Here is a 26770-nt window from a genome sequence, read left to right as displayed (position 1 = left end):
ATTCTACTCTGATAAGGTGTGTTAACTTTGATAAGGTGTGATATCTTTGATAAGGAGAAATATCTTTGATAAGGTGTGATATCTTTGATAAGGTGTGATATTTGTCATAGCACGGTTTAGTGAATCAACCCCATAGTGTGCAGAAAACACATACAGAAAACTGACAAATGAGTGTGCTGCCAGCCTCAGCTTATTACATTTACTCTGTCCATCTCTGTTGGAGCAGAATTGGCTCTGCAGACTTCTCCAGCATCACTACAGTACAGAGCACTTGGGGAGGGGTAGAGAGATTGGGGGCTGGGCACTGTACACAAGAGACTGCTGCACACTGAATAGGGACTGCCTACAAATATTTGTCTGCAAAACTTCGTATTATTCTTTATTAGTGGCTGTGCAGATGCAGTCATTAGGACAATTGTGCAGAGAGCAGAAAACGTTCTATCTCCATGCCCTTAGTTGTCAGTCTCTCAGGACAGGGAAAAGAAACTTCTCCCCCCACAGGGCCCCCTGCAGCTTCTGGGCCTCCCTGCAGCTGCATCCCTTGCAGGGTCTATTGTTACACTCCTGGATCCAAGACAGATGGCGTATCTGTTGCAAGCACACACTTTAGCAATCCGTTATAGTGTGAACCGAGCCTCACTCCTTTCCAAAATAGGTGACAAGCAGAGAGGGGCCTATGCTGATAATTTCCATAGGGACCCACTTAACCGTAATACACCACAGACTTACAGGTGAAATTCAAAAAATTAGAAAATCATGCGAAAGTTCACGTATTTAATGAATTCAACTTGAAGGTGAAACTAACATATGAAATACACATTGCATGCAAAGCGAGATATTTCAAGCCTTTATTTATTATAATGTTGATGATTATGGCTTACAGCTTATGGGAACCTCTGAAATCAACATCTCAGATCACTAAAATATTGTGAAAATGTTCAATACTCTAAGCTCAAAGTGTCCGACTCCAATCAGCTAATTCATTCAAACACCTGCAAAGGGTTCCTATTTCATATATTAGATTCACCTTTTAAGTTGAATTACTGAAATAAATGGACTTTTGCACGATATTCTAATTTATTAAGTTTCACCCGTACCTCACCCTGCACACCCCATCAGCGGCTCATACCTGCTGATTATATTTCCAGTATTTACAGTTGTTTCTTTTGTATGAATGTGTTTCAATGGGAAAGGTTTCCAGACTTTACTTTCACTTTCTAGCTTCAGCGTTCCCAAGCGTGTTCTCTGTCCCTCTGCCTGGCAATTGCTGATTTTCTACTTTCTACAGATTTTCTGTTAGATAGAGACAAGCGTTCCTCCAATCACCACAGAACCCCACCTCCTGTACACAGTTACTGACTCGCTCTGTGATGCTTCCTGAGCTGCTGCAGAAGCTTCTGCTGGTGTTTGGGAGGTCTCAGAAGGATAACGATAGCCCCCCTCATCCTGCTTATCCTGGGGGTATCAGGAGTGTATTGTGGTGAGTAGAGGGGGAGGGGTTATTATGGGAAGTGGAAGTAAAATGTGTCCATGTTTAGTAAACAGTAACAATAACAACTCTGAGGAGTAAAAATGTTTTAATTGTACGTAACAAACTTGCCTCACCACATCTCTAGCTACCCAGAATATGAATAATTCATGACCCAAGTGTGCATCTTCCTGCATTTATAGTTGCCTGTAATAATGAGTACCAACAGCAGTGAAGAGTATTGAAAAACATTTTATATTTAAAGCAAACCTGTGATGTGGTGGGGGGTAAAACTAAGATACTTACATCAGTAGTGGGATGCCTTTGGATGGTCTAGAAGCTTCCATATCCACTCAAAGGTATTTTGGATGTTTATAATGTCATTGGGTATCATTCATAAAGAGGCTGTCGGTAGTGCGGGAAAACACTGTTCTTCTCCGCAACCGGTAATTAAGACTTCTGGGTGGGCATTCATAAAGAAGTGTGTAGGTGCGGTGGCAGTGCGGAGATTCCCCGAACTAGGCTGGCGGTAGGCAGGCGGAGACACGGAAGCTGCCGAGTTGATACATTTCTCCGTGTTCCGCTCTGCTGCAGCTGCCTGGGAGGTCTCTGTGTCTCCATTCACTTGCATTGGTATCGCCACATCACAGGGAGCGGGACTTTCCGACGTTGCACCGCTAGCGGTATTCTTTATGAATTAACATTTTGCTACATTTGTACCGATAATCACCGCACAAGGCGGTGATTTATCACTCTGCTCGGTATGTCTTTTTTTCATGCGGAAAGAGGCTTTATGAATGCTGAGTGCTGACTTTGCCGAGTGGTCGGTAAAGTCAGCTGTTTTTAGCATTTCCGCATGCGGAAATGCTTTATGAATGATACCCATTATCTTCTATGGTGCTATACAATACAGTGTACAACACAGACAGTTACAAGGCAAGGAGTTATAGATGAACCACAATTCAACATGTCAGTGATGCATCTTACATGCAAGTGGAAACATGTAACTACTGTACACAGCTATAGTAACACATAAGGGAACAGAGAGCCCTGCCCACATGATCTTATAGTTTAATGATTCATTAATATTACAGTATAATCTCATTATAGTAAACTCTGATATAGTAAATATCTGGCTATAGTAAACTCAGTCCCCAGGTCCCGACCATGCCCCTGCATACCCCCATAAAATGCATGATCAATTCTGATATATAAAACTTCTGATATAGTAAACTACTTGGCCAGGTCCCGTGAGGTTTACTGTAAGGGGATTTTTCCTATATTATATATTTTTTTATATATATTATTTATATAGTACTGACATCTGCAGCACTTTACAGAGTACATAGTCATGTCACTGACTGTCCTCAGAGGAGCTCACACTCTAACTCTACCATATTTATATTCTAAATGTCCGATCATATTATTATTATTACTAGTAGACCCAAGCCGGTTTAAAAACGGGTTCTAGGTCTGTTTTTTTTTTTAACTTTGCACCCGCCGCGCACGTGCGCACCCGTCCGCTCGCGCACACGCCCGCCCGGCTCACTGGCCCCATCCTCCAGTCACACATGCGCAGTAGCAAAAAGCACGGACCCAGCTACACAGAGACAGCGCTACGCAGGGACACATGGGTTTTATTAAAAAGGATTATTATGTATTTATATAGCAGTGACATTTTCTGCAGCACTTTACAGAGTACATAGTCATGTCACTGACTGTCCTCAGAGGAGCTCACAATCTAATCCTACCATATTCGGATTGGCTTGTTAACATTCAAATCCTTGCACAATCTGGGTCCTGGATACCTGAAGGGCTTGTTGCAACTGCAGCACACCTCCCACAATCTTAGATTAAAAGGTTCTAATAACTTAGTCACCACAAGTCCCTACCTCAAAACCTTTGGAGACAGAGCCTTCTGTCATGCTGCCCCTACACTTTGGAACTCCTTACCACACCCAATCAGGACAGTTCCATCTCTGGAAGTATTTAGGTCCAAACTGAAAAGCCACCTGTTAAGTTTGGCATTTATGAACATCTGACTACTTCCTCTGTAACACCGTCCACCGTCCGCGCTTTACTAATGTTATTATATTGTATATTATATTATTGAAACTGATCTTGGATTCATTGTCTTATGTATTGCAAGGAACATATGGCCTAATTCTATATTTTATACAAATTACTTATCCTAAATAATGAGAGGGGTTGAGCTGGGCCAGTTTGTAGAGTCCAGCCAGTTCTCATTACAACTCCACCTGCCAGATTGCAGGAGTTAATGGTCTGTGCTGCAGACCCACAAATGTCCTCTGCCTGTGTTTCACCTGATCAATACCATCAATCATCTGCTGATTAACCTTTTCGGGACCGGCCACCTACCCCCCCCTTAAGGACCAGGCATTTTGCGCGGGAAGGAGGTGCGCGCGTTTGGGGGGGTCAGGCGGCCGGATCCCGTGTGTGGCTGCCTGGCATTGTGTCCCCCCTTGGTGGCCTGGGTCCCCCCTTCTGCCAGCAGCCTTCACTTACCTTCCAGGCTCCAGCGATGAGCCGCACGGGACCCTCTTCTCCGGCCGGCATCTCCGTTCTGTCTGACGAGCAGTTCCGGGTCGCGGCTTGATGACGTCATCAAGCCGGGACCCGGCGCTGACGTCAGATGAAGCGGAGATGCCGGCCAGAGCGGAGGGGGGCGCCGATCGTCGCTGGAACGGCAGGGAGGTGAGTGGATCCTCTTCTTTCCCCCCCTGCCGCCGCAGCTGTCAAACAGATCACTACGATCCGACGGCGATCGTAGTGATCGTGTGATCAGCAGCCATACGCGATGGCTGCTGATCACTCGGGGGAGATGTCGGCTGTCATATGACAGCTTAATCTCCCCCTCCGGGTGCGCACGATTGCGTCGGGAGCGGAAATTGCGGGCCGGCGTAGATTCTACGCCGCATCAGGCTAGAACAGCCACAAGTGCGGCGTAGAATCTAATGCACGCGGTCCCGAAAAGGTTAAGAGAAGCGACCTCTGGTAAAGTTGCTGTATTTTTTACAAAGACTTTCCTGAACTTTGGACATATAAAACTTCAGTAGATGCACGGTAATTCTAGAAAAACTTCTCAGCTCAGTTACTTCTTACTTTAACCCTTTTAGTTTGCTATTTAATCTCAGCTCAATTGTTTTGATACTTTTTCTTATACAGGTAGACCCCGACTTACGAAAGTCCGATTTATTAACCAAGTCAATATGAGGGGCTCGAAAAGGGGAATAGTAAGAACAAGTCAACCACTTTAAAAAAAAACGGTACTTATCCGTTAGCCGGGCGCATCCGGCAGGTGGCGCTAATTACTATTCCCCCTCCAGGCCGACATGGATAGTAGGGAAAGATGTAACTCTGGTGGAGTTTTGTCGCCACCTAGAGGATGCGCCCGGCTAACGGATAAGTACCAAAAAAACAAAACCTCAAAAATTTAAAAAACAAATATTTCCTAAACTCGTTAAAATTACATTTTGCTGCAGTACAATATGCGGTACTTATCCGTTAGCCGGGCGCATCCGGCAGGTGGCGCTGTTGATGTTAATTCCAATCATAATTACTTCACGTAAACCTGTGAATGTAAACGCCGGATGCGCCTGGCTTAACAAATCAAGCCGCCGGCTTGCTTCGGGTCTCGCTCTCCTCCCCCTCTCTCCTATAGAACACTGGGGAGGAGACATGCGTGTCCCCCCTGAGTTGTTCGTCGCAATATCGCGACGAACGACTCTGGGGGGACACGCATGTCCCCTCCCCAAGGCTCATACGAGAGAGGGCAAGAGGGGGAGGAGAGCGAGACACGAAGCAAGCCGGCGGCTGGATCTGTTAAGCCGGGCGCATCCGGCGGTTTACATTCACAGGTTTACGTGAAGTAATTATGATTGGAATTAACATCAACAGCGCCACCTGCCGGATGCGCCCGGCTAACGGATAAGTACCCAATATGCTCTATACATACTCTATACAGATCGTAATTATTTATAATCATAATTACAAAATTTTACGTGAAATTTTGCGTAAACGAAGTTAGCACTTTACATGCATCACTAGGACAGGAGAAGGCAGAAGGAAGGAGGGGGGAGGGGGTGCAGAAGTCAGGTTTCAACTGTTGAAAACATAAAAAGCATTGTGAATGGTTGCTCTGGCAACTGCTGTAACTTTGCTCCAGTTTCCATTGCACTGGCCTTGATAATTCAGGCATGTTATATCTATAGCAAGCTCAGCAGGTAAATCAACCAGTAAAAGGATGCAGTGTAACCGGACTGTCAGGAAAGGAACTAGATGTCATGTGTTTGCATGTTTATTATATGACACAGCAAAGAAAAGTAAATTGTGCAGGTAGTGTGCGTTGAAGAGGGAAACCCCCATTTGCACACAACGGAGTACAAACTTGATCCAAATATTAGAATAATCTGACACAGAATAATTTTTTTTATTTTGCACTGGAGATTAAATTGTTTACAAACAAATCAGAATGGGGTCATATGATCTGCATCCTGTATTACAAATTATAATTTTGTGTTTTTGAAGCAATTTTTATACTCTTGAGGGGGCCTTTAGGCAGCACCAATTCTTCTAACAAAAATAAACTATAATATACACACACACACACACCACGCACGCACGCACGCACGCACGCATGCACACACACACACACTTCATGATGTCTTGTTTGCGTCAGGTTTTCCAAGAACTGATTAGGAACTAAAAAGTTGGAAAATGTTTACATTATTAGCAAAAGAAACTCAGACTTTGCAACATAGTGGAAAATCCCCAATCCTTCTAGCCGAACAGTGAAAAAAGAAATTTAATAAAATAAACACATAATTCACTTTAATACTGTAAGGAACTTACATGTGTCTGCTGATGTCAATGCTGAGACACGGCCTGAAACTGCTACTACCGGGTCTCGGCGCTTGTTCCCCGCTGATGACGTGGCTGCTGGAATGCAGGCTGCACATCCTGAGAGGCGGAGGGCGCATTCCCAGTACGCCCTCTGCAAAGGTAAACAATAGTCAGCTGACTGCAGTCAGCTGAAAGTGCAGTGTCAGCTGACGTTACAGCTGACACCTAGGTAGGTTACCGCTGTGTGTTCTGATTGGATGTGCGGAGTGTGGCCGGCCACTGATTGGATGAAAGTTGTATTTAAACTTCCTGAGTGCACCCAGTCATGGCCCGTGATAAGCATAGCTGTGGCTAGTTTCTGGGTGCGCACTCTGAATCCTGATTGCTGTATTGTTGTCTGACCCTTGGCTTGTTACTGACCATTTGTGTTTGCTGCCAAGATCGACCCATGCCTGTTACCTGGATACTCTTGCTTGCTTCCTGGACCAACCTTTGCTTTTGACCTGGATACTCTTGCTTGCTGCCTGAACCGACCCTTGCCTGTTACCTGGATACTTCTGTATACTGCCTGGACTGTGTACTATCACTTGCTCCCATTGTGGGCCTCATCCTCATCATCTCAGGTATTACCATACTTGTACTTGTGAACTGTGTGATACTAGCTTCAGTGGGGCTCTGGGGGGTTATTGTTCACTCTACTTCAGTCTGTATACCTTGCACGTTAAGACCTGGGGGTAACCGTAGTCAGGAGACAAATAAAGTGTCCTGTTCACGCAGGAGTTTGTCTATAGGTGAAGACCGTGTGCCGGACTTAGAGTCACGGCAATAGATTGGGGCATAGAAACGCGTCCAGTGAAAAATGGCGTGGGATAAATAACGGCACACAGAGACGCCGATAAAGTTATTTAAAATGCTATTTAGCATTTTATTTAAAGTGTGCTGCAGCTTACCCCTCCTGGCTGTAGTGAACCCACCATAGAGCCCGCAGTCTTTGCAGGATGATTGGCTCAGGCAAGTGCCTGCAGCCGCAATGATTATAGAGGCAGGACTGTGCGCTGATAGCCCCATAGTTCCGGTGCTGTTACCGCTCCTCTGCCTGATTAAAAATCATGGAGCACAGTGCAAGGTCAGGCAGAGGAGCGGTAACAGCTCCGGAACTATGGGGCTATCAGCGCACAGTCCTGCCTCTATAATCATTGCGGCTGCAGGCATTTGCCTGAGCCGATCATCCTGAAAAGTCTGTGGGCTCTATGGCGGGGCTTCACTACAGGCAGGAGGGGTAAGCTGCAGTGCGGTTTGATTAAAACGCTAAATAGCGTTTTAAATAACCTGAGCCATTTTTTAACAGTTAAAACGCTAAATAGCATTTAATAATGTAACTGAATGCGGTGCCATTATTGTACCTGCGGTGCTGTGCGCCATTATTATCTGCTCCAATAGAAACTGATTGTGGACATAACCTGCCAAGCCTTACAAATACAATATTTTTTTCTATTCATCAGTAGTCATCTGTTTTTTATGCATACTTTTTTGTATGCTTCTGTCTTCTATATTTTTCTTTTTTTTTTTCTTTATTTTGGTTCTTCTTTCCATTTAACTTGCTAGCAGCACAGTGCCCTGCCATTAAAAGGTAACCTGGCATGAGAAGGATATGGAGACTGACATATTTATTTCTCTTTAAACAATGCAGATTACCTGGCTGTCCTGCTGATCCTCTGGCTCTAATACCTTCAGCCATAGACCCTGAACAAGCATGCAGATCGGGTGTTTCTTTCTAATAAGATTTATCACATTTGTTTTAAGTGTCAGAACGGTCATCAGAACTGCCACGTAACTGGAATTGTTTAAAAGGAAATACATATGGTAGCCTCCATATTCCTCTAACTTCAGGTTCCTTTTAATACTTGCAGAGTCCTGCCAGAAGCTAAGCCATGTCATCAGTATATTTAAATTTCTTGCCGGGGCTCCCCATTGGCCCAGTCACGCGGACCAGTCAGAATTGTTGGAAAGAAATTCACGTATCTGATGGAAAATTCAAATAAACTCCATTGGGGCTTACTTTGATAATCCGCTGTGGATCCCACTTGGTCCATCTCGGGCGGACAGTGGTTCACATAAATGGGCAAATGGGAAGCTCCTAGCTAGGAATTTTAGTCATGCTGATGCAGGGTTTCTGGTCAGTGTTGAAGCAGGATCTAGCAAGTACAGATGGTGAGATGATCTGCTGACAGCTACACAAAGTTACACAAAGGAACGAAGAAATAAATACAAGGTGGAAAAAAAAACCAAAGCAGATTACATTACAGATGTACACAAATGAAGAGAGAAGTACGGTATACAGATTAGAAGACAAAAGTAGACAGATGAAGACAGAAGATTGTAAGACAAAAGTATACAGGTTACAAGACTGACATGTACACATGAAGACAGAAATATACAGATTTAATATACAGATATACAGACAGAAGTATACAGATGAAGAAAGAAGAATACTGATTAAGAACATAAGTAAATATTTTGTGAGAAATAGGCTTAAAGGGGAACTTCAGCCTAAACAAACATACTGTCATTAAGTTACATTAGTTATGTTAATTAGAATAGATAGGTAATATAATTTTTTACCCACCCTGTTTTAAAAGAACAGGCAAATGTTTGTGATTCATGGGGGCTGCCATCTTTGTCATGGGGGCAGCCATCTTTTTGGTTGAAAGGAGGTGACAAGGAGCAGGAGACACAGTTCCAACTGTCCTGTGTCCTGATCACCCCTCCCAGCTGCACACGCTAGGCTTTAAATGTCAAATTCAAAATGTCAAAAAAAATTTTTGCACCAAAACAGCAGAACGAGAGCAACAACATCAGAAATCCCATCATGCTTTGCACAGCATCAGGGGAAAAAAGCCCGGGCAGTTTTCTTCTGTGCAGCTAAAAATGAGGCTTGGATAAGATAAACAAAGTTCTGATGCTATGAAACTGTTAAAGAAACACCAGGCCTTTTCAATGCTGCTGAGTCGATTTTTAGTCCCGAGGTTCACTTTAATTGCATTTAAAAATGTGTTTGTCATTAAAATAAAAAATGATCCTTTTTAATCATCTGGGAGCCCCCTTATTAAAGAGGGCTTCTAGATTGCACATATTTCCTCCTGATAGTGATATTATTACTTCCACCTCCTCCAGGGAACTGGTGGAGATGATTCCCTTGTCCTTAACATTAGAACAAGGTGTTATGCATACAGGAGTTATTTTCTGCCCATTTCATGCAATGAATAGCCTAGTATCATGGACCATGATGTGGGCTGGCTTTGTTCAGAGGCAACAACACCCCATATTTGTGGGCTCCAGTTTCCCTGGACAATGCCAGCCTACCAAAAGGGATATTGAATAATTAATTTGTAATTAAAGTACAAACAAAATAAAATGGTGCCCAGAAAATGATAAAATGAATGAACAAAAAATAAATAACGTTTGAGGTGACTTACCTCAATGTAGACAGATTGATATAAAAATGAACTTTAATAGCACTGGCAATGCATTTCGTGGGTCCCTGCCCACTTCCTCAGGCCAAATCAAGTGCCTCACTGTGTTTCCAAAAGGTGCTCAAATCTTGGCTCTGAACACAGTGAGGCACTTGAATTGGCCTGAGGAAGTCGGCAGGGACCCACAAAACATTGCCAGTGCTATTAAAGAGACTCTGAAGCGAGAATAAAACTCGCTTTTTCCCTTATATTTAGCAGGGGCATGTTTGCCCCTGCTAAAACGCCGCTATCCCGCGGCAGAACGGGGGTCCTTTACCCCCCAAATCCCCCCCCTGCAAAATCCATGACCAACTTTGTCGTAGATTTTGCTGCTTATGGAGGCAGAGTTATGAGCTTTAGCTCTGCCCCATGCACGTCTATCAGCGGCGGATCTCCGCCTCCTCCCCACCCCTCTCAGTGAAGGAAGACTGAGAGGGGCAGGGGAGTGGCAGCGATCACCGCTGATAGACGCGCTCAGAGGCAGGGCTGCAGCCGATAGCCCTGCCTCAAGCAGGAAGAGCTCCCCGCACAGCACGGAAGGAATTTGGGGGGTAAAGGACCCCCGTTCTGCCGCGGGATAGCAGCGTTTTAGCAGGGACAAACATGCCCCTGCTGAATATAAGGGAAAAAGCGAGTTTTATTCTCGCTTCAGACTCTCTTTAAAGTTCATTTTTATATGAATTTATCTCCATTGACATATGCCACCTCAAACTTTATTTATTTTATTGTTTTTAATTCATTTTTACCATTTTCTGGGCACCTTTTCATCCTGTTTGTGCATTGCAACCCCCCCCCCCCCCCGATCTCAGAGTAGGGGATACCCTTGGACCCCTTTTATGGGCCCCTAGGGCCTCTTTCTCAAAAAGTGCGACCATCTTTGGCTAGCCTGGACCCCTGAGTTGAGTCAGGTTTATTGATCTCCACCTACCTGCACTGGTTGGTTGCCCCTTTGCAACCTCCCTTTGTGAGTACCCTCTGTTTACATTGTTATGCTCCTCCTATCATTTGTGATGCACTGCACCATTTGGGCTCCTGGTCTCTCTGTGTTTTTTAATTCTAGGATGGCTTGTTGGTAGAAACATCAGAGCCTCGCTCCTCTTCAAGCACAAGCCTCTTGTGCACAAGCAGCTCCATGCTACTATGCAGGAACAGCCGTGGTCACGCATGTGCATCAAGGCCGCACTCGTGCTAGAATAGGGACGTGGTTTCGATATTAAAGAGGGTCCTGGGTAGCAGTGGAGGACTGAAGGACAGTGTGAGAAGACTCTGGAGGATCCAGAGGTTTCCCTCTCCATTGGTATTTTTTTTTTACCTTTTGATGCCTCCAGTTTTCTTTAACCACTTGAGGACCCACCCTTTACCCCCCCCCCCCCCCCCCCCTTAAAGGGGAGCTGAAGAGAGAGGTATATGGAGGCTGCCATGTTTATTTCCTTTTAAGCAATACCAGTTGCCTGGCAGCCCTGCTGATCCTCTTCCTCTAATACTATTAGCCATAGCCCCTGAACAAGCATGCAGCAGATCAGGTGTTTCAGACTTTAAAGTCAGATCTGACAAGACTAGCTGCATGCTTGTTTCTGGTGTTATTCAGATACTACTGCAGAGAAATAGACCAGCAGGGCTGCCAGGCAACTGGTATTGATTAAAAGGAAATAAATATGGCAGCCTCCGTATACCTCTTACTTCAGTTCCCCTTTAAGGACCAGCGTTGAATTCTGTGATCTGTGCTGGGTGGGCTCTACAGCCCCCAGCACAGATCAAACACCAGGCAGAGAGATCAGATCACCCCCCTTTTTTCCCCACTAGGGGGATGATGTGCTGGGGGGGTCCGATCTCTCCTGCCTGCGTGTGGCTGGCGCGGGGGGGGGGGGGCACCTCAAAGCCCCCTTCCGCGGCGAAATTCCGCTTCCCCCTCTCCTACCTGGCCCCCTGGTGATTGGGGCTGCACAGGACGCTATCCGTCCTGTGCAGCCTGTGACAGGACGTCCCCTGTCACATGGCGGCGATCCCCGGCCGCTGATTGGCCGGGGATCGCCGATCTGCCTTACGGCGCTGCTGCACAGCAGCGCCGTACAATGTAAACAAAGCGGATTATTTCCGCTTGTGTTTACATTTAGCCTGCGAGCCGCGATCGGCGGCCCGCAGGCTATTCACGGAGCCCCCCGCCGTGAATTGACAGGAAGCAACCGCTCGCGTGAGCGGCTGCTTCCTGATTAATTAGCCTGCAGCCGGCGACGCAGAACTGCGCCGCTGGTCCTGCAGCTGCCACTTTGCCGACGCGCGGTATGAGTGCGCGGTCGGCAAGTGGTTAAGTCAGTGGTAGGGGTGAGCACATTGTTTTTAAAATCTAGCATATGTTCATATCTTATCAAAGTGGTTAACTCTGGTCATATCTCTTTGTCACACTATGCAATGACCTACAGAGATTTCTCTTTCTCTGCCTCTCTCTCAGACAGTCACTCTCTGCGGTATCACATCACAGCAGTCTCAGCTCCAGAATTCGGAGTGCCTGTTTTCTCTACAACGGGATATGTGGATGATCGGGAGATAGTGTATTATAACAGCGACACCCGCCGGTATCTACCTAAGACTGAGTGGATGGAGAAGATGGAACCTGAATACTGGGAGAGGCAGACAAAAATAAGTCAGGGCTATGAGGCTGTCTACAAGCACAGAGCCCAGATACTCATGAATCGGTTCAACCACACTGGAGGTGAGTTCTCACACACAGTTACTCATATAATAGACCTATTCCAGGAAAAAAGAAAATATTTTCACAGTTTTATGAGATAAGCAGGGAGTGTCCTCCAGACAAGTTCTCAGGAGATTCCACATCCATTCAGTGTTAACGTGGCCATACATCTATCGATATTGCGGCCCAATGGACCATCCAATTAGATAATTGAAATGCGTTGATCAAAAATGCTGGAAATAGCTGGGTCACAAGAGCTCAATTGTCTGCACAGCGGTAATAGTGATTGATAGCGTGACGACCGGCAAAAGGCAACAGATGCCACCTGTCTGACCACGCCAAGTGTAAATGCCTACGCAGTGTGAAATCTCACCTGTCCCGGACTACTCTACCATCATGGGTGAGATTTTACACCACAAGAGCACCTGGGGGGACATTTACATTTCAAGGCAGCTAGCCAGGCGAAGGAGGCAGCATCACTAAGCCGATTCCTGATATATTTCATGCTGAAATCTACCAGGCAGGCAACGGATCTCTCTCCGATCAGATCAGAGACAGATGTGGCACTTACATATGAGTGTATGAGATAAAACAGACAAATAACAGTAAAATAAACTTTTCAATATTATATAGGACTGATAGTATTAACCCATTTATTAATGTAGTACACTGCAGAGAAATGCAACAACTCGGCACTCAATATCCTTTCTTAGGGGGGGGGGGGGGGGGGGGCAAAACAACCTGCATTTGCTTCATGCAGTAGAACAATCTTCACCCCAAAACACACCTGTACTGCAGCACACAGTGAAAGCCAAAGAGCGTGCAGCCAGTATATATCACTCGGAAAGAACTGACAAGAGCACTTGACATCAAGGCAGACTGGGAGACTGTCACGTTAAGTGCTTTATTCTGTCTTCATGCCACATTTGAAACACTCATGTGTGACAGATATGTATGTACCAAATGTGGCATGAAAACAGAATAAAGCACTTAAAGTGACAGTCGCCTGGTCTGCCTTGATGTACAGTGTTACATTGATTAATGTACCGTGTCACTTTACATTATGCTCATTTGGCCTTATCAGCTTTTGCAGTGGGCAACTTTATGCATTGAATCTTTATCATCTCCCAGTGGGCCAAATATGTCAAGACAGGTGTAACCTGGAGCAACAATGGGGCAATTGTTCCAAGCAACCAATCCAAATTGTTCCCTAATTGGTGGAGTTGGTGGTTTTATAAACTGAGGAGTTGGAGTCAGATCCATTTTGGGTACCTGGAGTCGGAGTTGGGGTCGGTAGTTTCATAAACTGAGGAGTCGGATGATATTTGTATGGACGCCACAGCCCTGCATTCAGCAACAGGATCTTGATTGGTTTCTCTAGACAACTATTCACTTTTCAAACTTTGTTTGTCTTGCATTTATAAATCAGGCCCATTGTGTTTCTGTGTCTCATTTTAAAGAGACTCTGAAGCGACTTTAAAAACCGCTTTTTACCTTATATTCTACATGGGCATGTTTGCCCCAGCTAAAACGCCGCTATCCCGCGGCAGAACGAGGGGTCTTTACCCCCCAAATCCCCCCTGCAAAATCCACGACCAACTTGGTCATAGATTTTGCTCTTCCTGGTTGCAGAGCTGATGGCTGTAGCCCTGCCTCTCAGTGCGTCTATCAGCGGCGGATCTCCGCCTCTCCCCGCCCCTCTCAGTGAAGGAAGATTGAGAGGGGCAGGGAGAGGCGGCGATCAGTGCTGATAGACGCGCTGAGAGGCAGGGCTGCGGCCATTAGCCCTGCCTCAACAGGAAGCGATCCCCGGACACCATGGAGGGGATTTGGGGGGTAAAGACCCCCCGTTCTGCCGCAGGAGAGCGGCGTTTTAGCAGGGGCAAAAATGCCCATGTAGAATATACGGGAAAAAGTTGTTTTTAAAGTCGCTTCAGACTCTCTTTAAAGTGTAGGGTTTCTGCACATAAATGACAACGGTGTAGACTGTATTAATTTGTCAGCTGACAACAAATGGATTGGTAGATCCTGACTCTGATTTGGAATGCTACTGGAATTTTCTCTTGAAAAACAATTAGCATATTTGTTGCCTTATTTGTTCAACGTTAACCACTACCTTCTACATCAGTCATCTTCCACTGGATAGGACATGACAGCCAGGTCCAGCAGAGTTGGGCCTTGTAAAAATGAGATGGGACGCTGCTAACTCTCATCCACCCTGACACCACCCCTCCCCGTAACTGCAGTAGGCCCATTTGTTTCGGAAATCACTTTCCTGTAAGTGGCCACTTTGTTTCCCCCCCTTCCCAGGTCTTCCTTCAGGACACCAGAGCTTCCTTACAGATCCCCCCGATTCCCCCTCAAGTGTGTAGCAGTCCCTGGGGTCCTCAGCAGTGGAGCACACTCACCTCTCTGGGCAGTCTGCATGCTCCTCATCTTCATCCTTGCTGGCTGTAACTCACATAACATGCTGCTGGGTCACTGAGAAGGTGTGGCCAGCAGCAAAGAAGATGGGGAGCATGCAGAATGATGGGGGGATGCACTAGGTAGTTTGCACCATTGCCAAATACTCTGCAGGGGCACCAGGGGCCAATATACTCTTAAGGGGAGACCTGGGGGGCCCAGCAGCTGGCTCGGAGGCCCTAGGTAATTGCCCAGTTTGCCCCTATGGAAGCGCTAGCCCTGATAACAGCACAGGCTCTGCTCCCATGTAACATGTTCCTGTGCTATGTACAGGTGTCCACATTGTCCAGGTGATGTACGGCTGTAAACTAAGAGATGATGGCAGTACTGACGGGTTTGTGCTGCATAGATATGATGGCAGAGACTTCCTGTATCTGGACTCTAAGAACTGGCTCTGGATTCCAACCACATATGAAGCTCAGTTGACCACACAGAGGTGGAACAGCCCGGAGGACAGAGTGGGGGAGAGAATGAGGTATTATCTGGAGATCGAGTGTATCAACTGGCTGAATAAATACATCAACAATGGAAGAGATGATCTGGAAAAGAGAGGTGAGCGCAAAGGACATAGACGATATATACCTTATAGAAGTACCATATAAATACACAAAACTGTACAAAAATACACCTGCATCAAGAGCATCAATGCCTGGCCAATCAGTGGCTTAGCTGTGAATAAGGTGGCCAATAAGAGGCTTTTATTTACCCTAAAGGTCCAAATATAGGACATAAAAAGTGGCGAACAGGTATGTACATTCTGAACATGCTAGCATGGAGGGCCCCTGCAGAGGCATAACTAGAAATCACCGGGACCCCCTGCAAACATTTGGATGGGCCCCCCGGGCCTGCTCAGGTCCGTTTTGGGGGGCTGGAGGGGTCGCAACATGAGAGGAGAGCATGGCCGCACATCGGCGGGGGGAGGGGTCAGTCCCCCCCCCTCCCTCACCTCAGGCTCTCCTCTCTGCACTCCCCTCCAGAATCTATTATCAGTGGCAACAGGTGGGCGGCAGCAACACATACCTCCATCCATCGGCGAAGGTTCCAATCTCTAAGTGCTTCATGCTACTTCCTGTTTACACAGGAAGTAGCATCAGAGATCAGGAACCTTCCCACTGATAATAGATGCTGGAGGGGAGCGCAGAGAGGAGAGTCCGAGGTGAGGGAGGGAGGGGACTGTCCCTCCTCCCCGTCAATGTGCAGCCATGCTCTCCTCTCATGTTGCGACCCCTCCAGCCCCCCCAAAACAGACTTAAGCCCCCCTCCCCCCTCAGGGGCAGGGGCTGCACCCCCTATTGTTAAGCCAGGGGACCCCTGCAATGTTTTCAGTTTCTGAAGACCTGAATATAACACCTGCCAAATGTCTCCCAAATATCTCTCTTATCTGTTTCTGTTCAATCAGAACTAAATAGTCGATATTCCAAAAGAATTTAACATTGACTCAAATCTGAAGAGTATCACTAGTTATTTTTTCACTCATAAAGGATATCTTACCACTTCATTATTCACTCATTTCTGACAATAGACAGGACCTGATTTGCCCTAGTGTGAGGTGAACCTGTGATCACTTCAGTCATCCAGGAGTTACATTATTCAAAGGGATCTTACAAAAATCTGAATTGTTCTGTTAGGGTGCCTGGGAGATTATAGTAAACACACATGGAATGGTTTATTAAATTACCATGCTTGTTATAATGCCTGTTTTTTTTCCTGTTTTCTCCTTACCTTGTGCTTTAACTAGTTAGCTCAAACTGGATGTGTATATGCATCCCGTTTAAGCTACGCTAGCAACAGGATGTACAGGAAAATCCCTATCAATAAGAGGCAGGTGCATGCGCACACGCTCGTGCTGCTTGCTTGTTTGTGCTCCCAAAGTCAATCAAATGGCCTGTGAATGAATCCAATCAGGAGCCATGTTCATTCATCAAATCAAAAGCAAAAAAGTACAGTAAAATAAACACAAACCCTTTCTGTGGATACAGGCTTAAGTGTGTATGGCCAACTAGTGGACAAAAAATAAAATGACATTAAAATACATAAAACATTGAAATCATACAGTCATTACGCCCCTCTGCCCCTCCTCTGTGCACATAGTTACCAAAATAAAACAGTTGCAAAAAAAAAAAAAAAAAAAGGCAAAGTGACAACATTAAAAAAATACATAAAAAGTTACCTTAGGGACTCAGCTTTTTTATATGTATGTCATGCGGGTATATTACTGTTTTTTGGGGAATGTTTCAAATAAGGACTTGTAATTATTGATAGGGTACAAAAACACAACACAGAAAAAAAATCTTTATTTCCAAATAATATATTGTCATCATACATTGTACTAGGAACATAATTTACATTTTGGGATAACCAGGACAAATGGGCAAATAAAATGCGCGGGTTTAATCTAGAACAGCATTATTTATTTTAAAACTATAAGGGGTGGAATTGGAGAAATAGTGAATTATTTAGTTTTTTCCCTTGTTTTTCCCCTTTAACCATTTCAGCCCCGCGGGTATTTTTCACCTTATGGATGAGAGGAGTTTTCAGATTTCAGCACTCCTCCCTTTCATTCCCCAATAACTTGATCACTACTTAAATGATCTATACCTTGCTTTTTTTCTGCCACCAATTAGGCTTTCTTTGGGTGGTACATTATGTTAAGAATTATTTTATTCTGAATGCATTTTAACGGGAATAATAAGAAAAAAAATCATTATTTCTCAGTTTTTGGCCATTATTGTTTTAAACACATGCACATTTAATACACACATTTTATTTGCCCATTTGTCCCGATTATTGCAACGTTAAAATTATATCCCTAGAATAATGTATAGTGACAATATTTTCTTTGGAAATAAAGGTGCATTTTTTCAGTTTTACATTCATCACTAATTTTTAGCCTATAATTGAATAATAATATGCCCTTTTGACATACCTATTAAAAACATTTTATTCCCTTAAATCAGTTGGTGTGATTTTACTATTTAGCCACAAGATGTCCCCACTGAGTACTTCCTATTAGCGTACAATAAGTACGCTATAGGAAGCAATGTGTTGCTACATTGTTACTAGGGAAGTGACGCAGACATCAATGGATGCCTGCAATCACGGTGGCCTGCGGTGAGATTAATGAATGGGAACTTTGTTCCCATTCAAAAATCTAACGATCGGTGGCGGTAAGTGGTGGAAATCAGCGACAGGAGGAAGCAAGGCTCACGTCCCAGTGGCAGAAATGGTTAAAATGCATAGAAAATAAAGTAATTACTGAAAACAAGTATCACTGACGAAAAGCCTAATTTGTGGCTCCCCCCCTCTCCCCCCCCCCCAAAAAAAAACAATATATAGATCATTTAGGTGTGATAAGCAGAAGATACGTTATGGAGGAGCGCTGAAATACAAAAATGACTCACGCTTGGCAGAAAGGACAAAATAACCTGTGGGGTGAAGTGGTTAATAAAGTTATCCCATAATCTCATAAAGTTATATTAGTCCAGCCTCCAGCCTAGCAATTGACACTAAGCAGAGAAGACAAAAATGCAGCGATGTATTATACACATTTTTCCTGAAAAAAAAAAAAAAAAGGGAAAATAGGCAAAATCCATCCCCACTTAGGGCAAATATATTGGCTTGAGAAGGTGGGCACAAGAGCCCCATAGCAAAATTTAGATTTTTGAGGCTAGACCCTCACCCCAGCCCTTTAGCTTTCCCTGGTACTCTAGTGATTCCCCTACCTTGACAGCTTCCACTAGTACTCATGTGGTTCCCTCACCTCAATAGCTTTCCCTAGTTAGTCTAGTGGCCACTTCCCCAGTTACAGTTGTAGTACATACTTACAGCCTGATGTATTGCTCCTCTGTGTTGGGTGGGCACCGCTGTCCCTTTCACTGCTGCTACTCTTCCTCCCTGACTATAACTAAAGTTTAATTGCTGGGCCAGGAAGGTACTCGTGGGCAGCGCCCCAATGGGAGAAGACTATGTGGGGGGCTGGGGTCAAGGGCAGGGGGAGAGGCAGAGCAGTAACCCCCCTCCCCCCCCCCCCCCCACACACACACACACATTGTTTCTTTAAATAAAAGATGCCTAAAAAAGCTGGCAGAAACAAACTTCCCCTCACCTCCCTCTTTCCCTTTGCTCTGGACACCACAGCATCTCCTAAGGTTGATCTCTACACTGCTGGGTCAGAGCTTGGTTAAAGCGATATTTAAGAAAAAAAAATATTTTAACTTACCTAGGGCTTCCTGCAGCCCCCAGGAGTCTTCTTGTGCCACAGCGTCGTCCTGATCAACTCTGGCAAGCAGCGGAAACCCCTGCAAAGCTAGCCCGTCGCCACCAGTCACCAGCTGCTGTGCATGTGCAGCCTCCAGCCGCACGCACCCTGCATGTACAGAATGCTCCCAGCAGCAGGAGCACGATCAGAGTGTGCTCAGGACCGTGCATGCGTAGTAGCTGCTGGCAATTGGTAGTGATGGGCCAGCTTTGCAGGGCTCGCCGCTCCTGGTGATCAGGAAGATGCTGTTGACACAGGATGACTCCAGAGGACTGCAAGTAGCCCCAGGTAAGTTAAAATCATTTTTTTTTTTTACTTAAATGTTCCTTTAAACGGTTATTACCATTACCCAAAATAGGGGACACTGGTTTCATTTTGGGCAAATTTCCTCAAAAAAAGTCTGCTTCACATTGATTGCAAAACAAATGTGAGCAGCAAAAGGGATGTTGTGTGTAGTGATGCAGAATTTACCGCAAATGTTTATAAACCGGTCGTTTGCGGCAGGCTCCATAGACTTAAAAGGCAGGCGAACGGCCACTGACTTTAGTGGTAAACTCTTTCCTATCGTAACTTTAAAAACAATTTTCTCCAAAACTATAAGGTATTTTTGATTTTTTTTCCCTCTTGTTCCCACTGTCCTTCTTAAAGAGACTCCGTAACAAAAATTGCATCCTGTTTTTTATCATCCTACAAGTTCCAAAAGCTATTCTAATGTGTTCTGGCTTACTGCAGCACTTTCTACTAACACAGTCTCTGTAATAAATCAATGTATCTTTCCCCTGTCAGACTTGTCGGCCTGTGTCTGGAAGGCTGCCAAGTTCTTCAGTGTTGTGGTTCTGCTATGCACTCCCCCCTCAGGGGGGAAAGAAACACACAAATGATCTCTTGAGATTCAAAAGGAAGGCTGTATACAGCCTGCTTGTGTATGGATGTATTTTCTATGTGTGGACATACTGTACATCAACCTACTTCCTGTTTTGGTGGCCATTTTGTTTGTTTATAAACAGACTTTTTAAAACTGTTTTTAACCACTTTTAATGCGGCGGGGAGCGGCGAAATTGTGACAGAGGGGAATAGGAGATGTCCCCTAATGCACTGGTATGTTTACTTTTGTGCGATTTTAACAATACAGATTCTCTTTAACATACCCTGCAAATTTGGTGTTTCTAGCACGTTTGGGGGCTTTACAGTGGGATCCACTAAAGTCGGCGGCCGTTAAAAAAATGTCCCACACTCAGAACAAGAACTTTAAAATCGATATTCTCTCTTTCAACTTTCTCTTCACTATATCCCACAGATTCTCTATGGTGTTCAGGTCAGGAGAGTTGGCAGGCCAATTGAGCACAGTAATACCATGATCAGTAAACCATTTACCAGTGGTTTTGGCACTGTGAGCAGGTGCCATGTCGTGCTGAAAAATGAAATCTTCATCTCCATAAAGCTTTTCAGCAGATGGAAGCATAAAGTGCTCCAAAATCTCCTGATAGCTAGCTGCATTGACCCTGCCCTTGATAAAACACAGTGGACCAACACCAGCAGCTGACATGGCACCCCAGACCATCACTGACTGTAGGTACTTGACACTGGACTTCAAGCATTTTGGCATTTCCCTCTCCCCAGTCTTCCTCCACACTCTGGCACCTTGATTTTCGAATGACATGCAAAAGTTGCTTTCATCCGAAAAAAGTACTTTGGACCACTGAGCAACAGTCCAGTGCTGTTTCTCTGTAGCCCAGGTCAGGCGCTTCTGCCGCTGTTTCTGGTTCAAAAGTGGTTTCATGCTTCCATCTGCTGAAAAGCTTTATGGAGATGAAGATTTCATTTTTCAGCACGACCTGGCACCTGCTCACAGTGCCAAAACCACTGGTAAATGGTTTATTGACCATGGTATTACTGTGCTCAATTGGCCTGCCAACTCTCCTGACCTGAACCCCATAGAGAATCTGTGGGATATTGTGAAGAGAAAGTTGAGAGACGCAAGACCCAACACTTGGGATGAACTTAAGGCCGCTATCGAAGCATCCTGGGCCTCCATAACACCTGAGCAGTGCCACAGGCTGATTGCCTCCATGCCACGCCGAATTGAAGCAGTCATTTCTGCAAAAGGATTCCCGACCCAGTATTGAGTGCATAACTGAACATAATTATATGAAGGTTGACTTTTTTTGTTTTAAAAACACTTTTCTTTTATTGGTCGGATGAAATATGCTAATTTTTTGAGATAGGAAATTTGGGTTTTCATGAGCTGTATGCCAAAATCATCAATATTAAAACAATAAAAGGCTTGAACTACTTCAGTTGTGTGTATTTGAATCTAAAATATATGAAAGTCTAATGTTTATCAGTACATTACCGAAAATAATGAATATCACAATATGCTAATTTTTTGAGAAGATCCTGTATAATATAAAAAATGCAAACGCAAATTTTTAACAAAAAAAAATGTGTTGAATGCGAACAGCCCATGTTGACCAGGAACTGTCTGCCGGCGAACTGTTCAGGCCATCTCTAGTTCTGTGCACTGTCTACATACTGTGCTCTTACTAATTCCAGGCAAACTGGGCAGTTCCATTATTCAGGGTCAAGCACACTTTCAAAGTTTACATATATATGTACAGAATTACAGTTTATAGATTGTTCACTTTTCTAGTTCTTATTTGATAACTCCTTCACTACCAATTTGTCTTGGAGTGTCCTCATGACAATGTTCCCATCAGATGTAGTACCATTCTGTACTTCATTAGTGTAAACCTTAGCAGTTCTCCCAGCAGATCCTCACTGTGTTCTCTCTCCTGTCAGTGCAGAGCACACACAGTGCCCCCTTCTGTTCCCCCAGCAGCCCCTCACTGTGTTCTCTCTCCTGTCAGTGCACAGCACACACAGCGCCCCCTTCTGTTCCCCCAGCAGACCCTCACTGTGTTCTCTCTCCTGTCAGTGCGACCAGAGGTGAAGGTGTGGGGCCGTCAGCACCCAGACGGGGTGACAAGACTTCAGTGTCTGGCGTACGGGTTTCACCCCCGAGCTGTGGATGTGAAGTGGGTGAGGAATGGAGAGGACCATATTCCTTCAGATGAAGCCAGTCCCATCCTCCCCCATCCTGACGGCACCTATCAGACCAGAGTCAGCGTGGAAGTGCCAACAAGGGAGGGCGACACTTACTTCTGCCATGTGGACCACAGCAGCCTGGAGGAGACCCTCACTGTCCCATGGGGTGGGTGACACAAAGAAGAATAAGGAAATAGTTCACTATAAAAACTGAAAAAGTATGACATTAAAATACAGTGTTGTACATTGTGACAGTGACAAAAGAAGGGCTGTAGTTTTCACTGATACCTTTTATTGACTAAGGAAATTATAAAAGCAAGCTTTTAAGATACCTCAGTTCTCTTCACAGAGCAGAGTGTTAACACACAATTGGCCTCAATTCACTAAGCTTAACTCTTGTCTTTAATAACTCTTCTGAGCTGTTTTACAGTTATCACAAGTATATCACCATGGTGATAACTGTAAAACAGCTCAAAAGAGATATTAAAGACAGGAGTTAAGCTTAGTGAATTGAGACCAATGGCTGACTATGTTTTATGGATTGTTGAGCTCAGAGTGCAGAGAGTAATGGTGCCGATACATAGACAGACACAGAACATTTATATTGTGCTTTTCTCTTGGAGGACTCAAAGCACCAGAGTTGCAGCCAGTAGGACACACCCCTATAGGCAAGTAGCAGTGTTAGGGAGTCTTGCTCAATTTCTTCTCACTGAATGGGCTTGATTCACTAAACCGTGATAACCCATATCACGACCACGCTAGCGTTTTCACATGCAATCAGGGCCGGATTTCTGGGAAGGTCACAGAGGCCAAGGGCGATAATTAGCAGGGCGCAGGACTTGGAGAGATAAAAGGTCACATGTCAAAGTAAATCACCTCTCCTGCTTTGCTCTGGTCTGCCTGAATTCCAGAGATCCCTGCATCTCTCTTACTTGTGCAAAATGTGTGTTATGGCAGTCAGAATCTGCTGTTACCTGTATGATAAGAGGGGACAAACAATCTGCTGTGAGAAGAAAAATATATCGGCTCAAGTAGCAGAACTCTTGAGTTTCGATAAGTTTTCTTCATGCAGCACGCATTCACTCATGGGAAGGAATTAGCAGCTCCCCCCTCGCTGACTGATGTTAGTTTATTACTAGTAGGTCAATGCTGTTAAAGACCTCAGACCTGTCAAATGTATGGCTTTTTTTTTTCCTCCTAGAGAATGACAACAACATTCTTTGTCCTACAGTTTAACTCTTTCCTGGCATTTTTTGCCAGCAAAGTACTGTGTTAGCCATGAGTGAAAGCAGGATGATTTGAAACAGAATGACAACTGTGTTACATTTATTTACATTTACAAAACAATCAATGGATCTCCTGCTGACTGTATATATAGCTGTGTGCCTAACATCTTGTACACAAGTCTGAAGACGGCTCTCACTGTTATTCTTTTGGTTAGCCAATAAAAAGTGTTATTCTGTTACAAAACTTCCTGCTGACTGATTTTAAAATCTGTCTTAAGTGCTAAATTGTCACTGTGTAAAGTACACCTGAGCTTATGCTGGGTACACACAATGCAATTTTCTGACAGATTTACTGTCACATCGACTATTTCCAACATGTCCGATCTGCTTTCCAATCAGTTTTCTGAATGTTTTTTCATAGAAGTGAACAGCAAATTGATCGAAAAATTGAAATTAGATTAGACATGATGGAAATAATCGACCTGACAGTAAATCTGTCAGAAAATTGCATCATGTGTACCTAGCATCACACTACATCTATGCCAGTGTGTGTAGTGTCAGAACCTTCTACTTACCTGGACTCTGTTTTGGATGGGCTTCTCTCCATTGCACTGCTCTGTCCCGTTTGTGGCTCTGACTACAGCTAGTCGCACAGAGCACAAAGAAGCAGCGCTGTCCACTGGGGCTCCTTGTGATTTTGCGCCCCTGTATGCATGTGCACAGGAAGAAGGATAAAACCTTCCATAAAAAGTAGTATATGAGAGTGACTAAGGTGTATAGATAAGAAGATTTGACTAAGAAATCTTCTAAACTCTGACAGCAAGGTTCTGTAAAAATGCCATAGACAGTGTGGGAGGATCCCTGTTTACTTCTGGCAGGATTAGCAAGTTTTCTTTTCCTTCACTCTGGCAGTTGAAAACACGCCCACAGTGAAGGTTGTTATACTCTCCACCACCAACCCCTTTTTTTTCTTATTTCTAACTGACATCATTTGCAGAAGCCCAGGAAGTGTAATATGCTCATGTGTAAACAGAAGCAGACAGGGAATCAGCTGTTGATGCTAAAGTAGTGTATTGTATTGTTCTAGCTGAATACAGTAAGAAAAAGGTGGAAGTCATAGGAAATTACGAAACATGTAGTGAATGTGCAATTGACATAAATGGCTAATCGGACATTGTTTATAGGAGCCTAAAAGATGAGACCGTATTGTCTGTATATGAAAGGCAATGGATAGGTGGGTGTAAAATAATTTCAGTAAGTAATGCTTGCAGGGTAAATAAATGGATGTTTTATCATGATGAACAGGAATAGAGGAGTAAGCAGATCGGGTCTATTTCGGTGTTGTGTGTATCAAATATTACCCAGGAGGATGGTGCATGTAATAGTTGCTGCCTGTTTTATGCCCCATCTGAATAAAGGCAAACACCCGCCCCCACATTACACTGAAGATGCAAGCATGGTGCATGAGTGACAGGCTAAAGGTAGCCATACATCTAGCGATGATGGGCAGATTCAAACAAGAGACAAATCTCTCTGATTGAATCTGATTAGAGACAGATCAGTCGGCTATATATACACACTGCAGGCTGATTCCTGATTAATTTCATGCTGAAATGAAATGACTGTTCAGTTTCATACTGTAACAGAGCTCTGAACTGGACAGTAACAGTGATAATCTGTCTCCATATCCCCTCTCCCGAAATATAACATCACATATACACATACGTGTGTGTGTGTATATATATATATATATATATATATATATATATATATATATATATATATATACACACGCGTTAAAATACGAAATTACCAATAGCGCTAAGCGTAGTGTATGCAGACGCTTATGCCCTTATGTGGAAAAATTTCCGCATTAATCCGCCTAAAATGCTAATGCATGGATCTTTTATATGCGTACATTCCCCTTCCAATGCGGAATTTTATACGCATACAAGGAGCAATAATATTTCTGGGCATGTGCAAGCGGAAATTTGATCCATACGCAGAAAAATAGACGTGTTTACCGCATTTGTAGTTGACTTCGCAATACACATCAACTACGCATAGCAGGCAAAACTTCGCATAGAGATACTTCGCTTCACCCAAATGCAAAAATGTAGTGTTGAAACTTTGCCTACAAACTACGATGCTTAGTTTCGCATTGGCGTAGTTCCTGAGATAGAATATATATATTCTATCATATATATATATATATATATATATATATATAGCACAAAGTTGTTTTTTTTTTTTTCAAATATCTGTAAGCAGTCTTCAGAAGTCTATAATCAGCAACCTTGGTAGTGAGGGCTGGTGCACACCGAGCGGGTTTTGATGCGTTTTTACAGCTGCTTGCGGCTGTGGATACGCTAGGGTAATGTATTTCAATGGGGTGGCTCACACCAGAGCGGGAGGCGTTTTGCTGAAACGCATACTCCCAGGCTGAGGCATTTTTTGGATTTCGGAGAAGTTTCTGCCTCCAATGTAAAGTATAGGAAAATGCAAACCGCTCTGAAAAACGCCAGTTCAGAGCGGTTTTGCAGGCGTTTTTGTTACAGAAGCTGTTCAGTGACAGCTTTACTGTAGCAATATATGAAATCTACTACACCAAAACCGCAAAATGCTACATAAAAAGAAAAAGCGTTTCAAAAACTGCTAGCGTTTTGCGGATCTGCTAGCGGTTTTTGGTGTGCACCAGGCCTGAAAGTGTATCTCAAATATCCCTCCATTCTGCTTCCCCTCCTCTCTATATATACAATGTGCTAGCTTCTATACAGGAGTATGTTTAGTTTTATCCTTGATCTGCCACACAATCTATTAAAATGACTGGAAGTCTCTGAACTGTGTAAGTAGCAGACTCTTTAGTAAAATAGATTGTATTTGTTATTCCTCCTTACCTTTATTTTCCTCCCCCTCTCCTCTGTGCTGGACCTCAGTAGAATAAATATGTGTTGCTTAATAAACAGAACAGGGCAGGACACAATAATGTGTATATATACTGTAAATGACTGCATTCTGTGTATAATCAGCAGCCTCAGCATTGTGTCTTCTCCCCTTTCTCTCTATCTATATTTTTTTTTTCTTTCATATATTCTAAATCTGTATCCATGGTCCAGGAGTGTCTTGAAGATGCTCTCCCCCAATTATTGTGTCCTCCTGAGTCCCCTTCAGAAGCCATCACTAGGGGGAAGCATGCAGGAGAGGTCTGTGATTGCCGCTAGAACTAGGGATTCAGCAAGCCACGCT

At 44.2% G+C, this 26770-nt stretch overlaps 1 protein-coding gene across 1 annotated transcript; it reads left to right on the top strand.

Moving 5' to 3' along the window:
• The first annotated feature begins 1291 nt into the window (after positions 1 to 1291).
• On the top strand, positions 1292 to 22668 carry LOC137543599 (class I histocompatibility antigen, F10 alpha chain-like). Its single transcript, XM_068264700.1, has 5 exons — positions 1292 to 1480; positions 6772 to 6954; positions 12293 to 12553; positions 15269 to 15547; positions 22189 to 22668. Exons 3-5 carry the CDS (start codon positions 12439 to 12441, stop codon positions 22470 to 22472), a joined length of 678 nt encoding a protein of 225 aa, XP_068120801.1. The 5' UTR covers positions 1292 to 1480; positions 6772 to 6954; positions 12293 to 12438; the 3' UTR covers positions 22473 to 22668.
• The last annotated feature ends 4102 nt before the right edge of the window (positions 22669 to 26770 follow it).

The sequence above is a fragment of the Hyperolius riggenbachi genome, unplaced genomic scaffold (assembly GCF_040937935.1).
Source record: "Hyperolius riggenbachi isolate aHypRig1 unplaced genomic scaffold, aHypRig1.pri scaffold_113, whole genome shotgun sequence".
NCBI classification, from domain to species: domain Eukaryota; kingdom Metazoa; phylum Chordata; class Amphibia; order Anura; family Hyperoliidae; genus Hyperolius; species Hyperolius riggenbachi.
Note: the sequence above shows the minus strand (reverse complement) of the source record. Positions and strands in the feature narration are given on the sequence as shown.

Bases quoted from the DNA above. Each gene is read 5' to 3' on its own strand.
- LOC137543599 (XM_068264700.1), top strand. From the start codon at position 12,439: ATGGAGAAGATGGAACCTGAATACTGGGAGAGGCAGACAAAAATAAGT. The intron at 12,554-15,268 runs GTGAGTTCTCAC...TGCTATGTACAG, and splicing joins TCGGTTCAACCACACTGGAG to GTGTCCACATTGTCCAGGTG. The intron at 15,548-22,188 runs GTGAGCGCAAAG...CTCTCCTGTCAG, and splicing joins AGATGATCTGGAAAAGAGAG to TGCGACCAGAGGTGAAGGTG.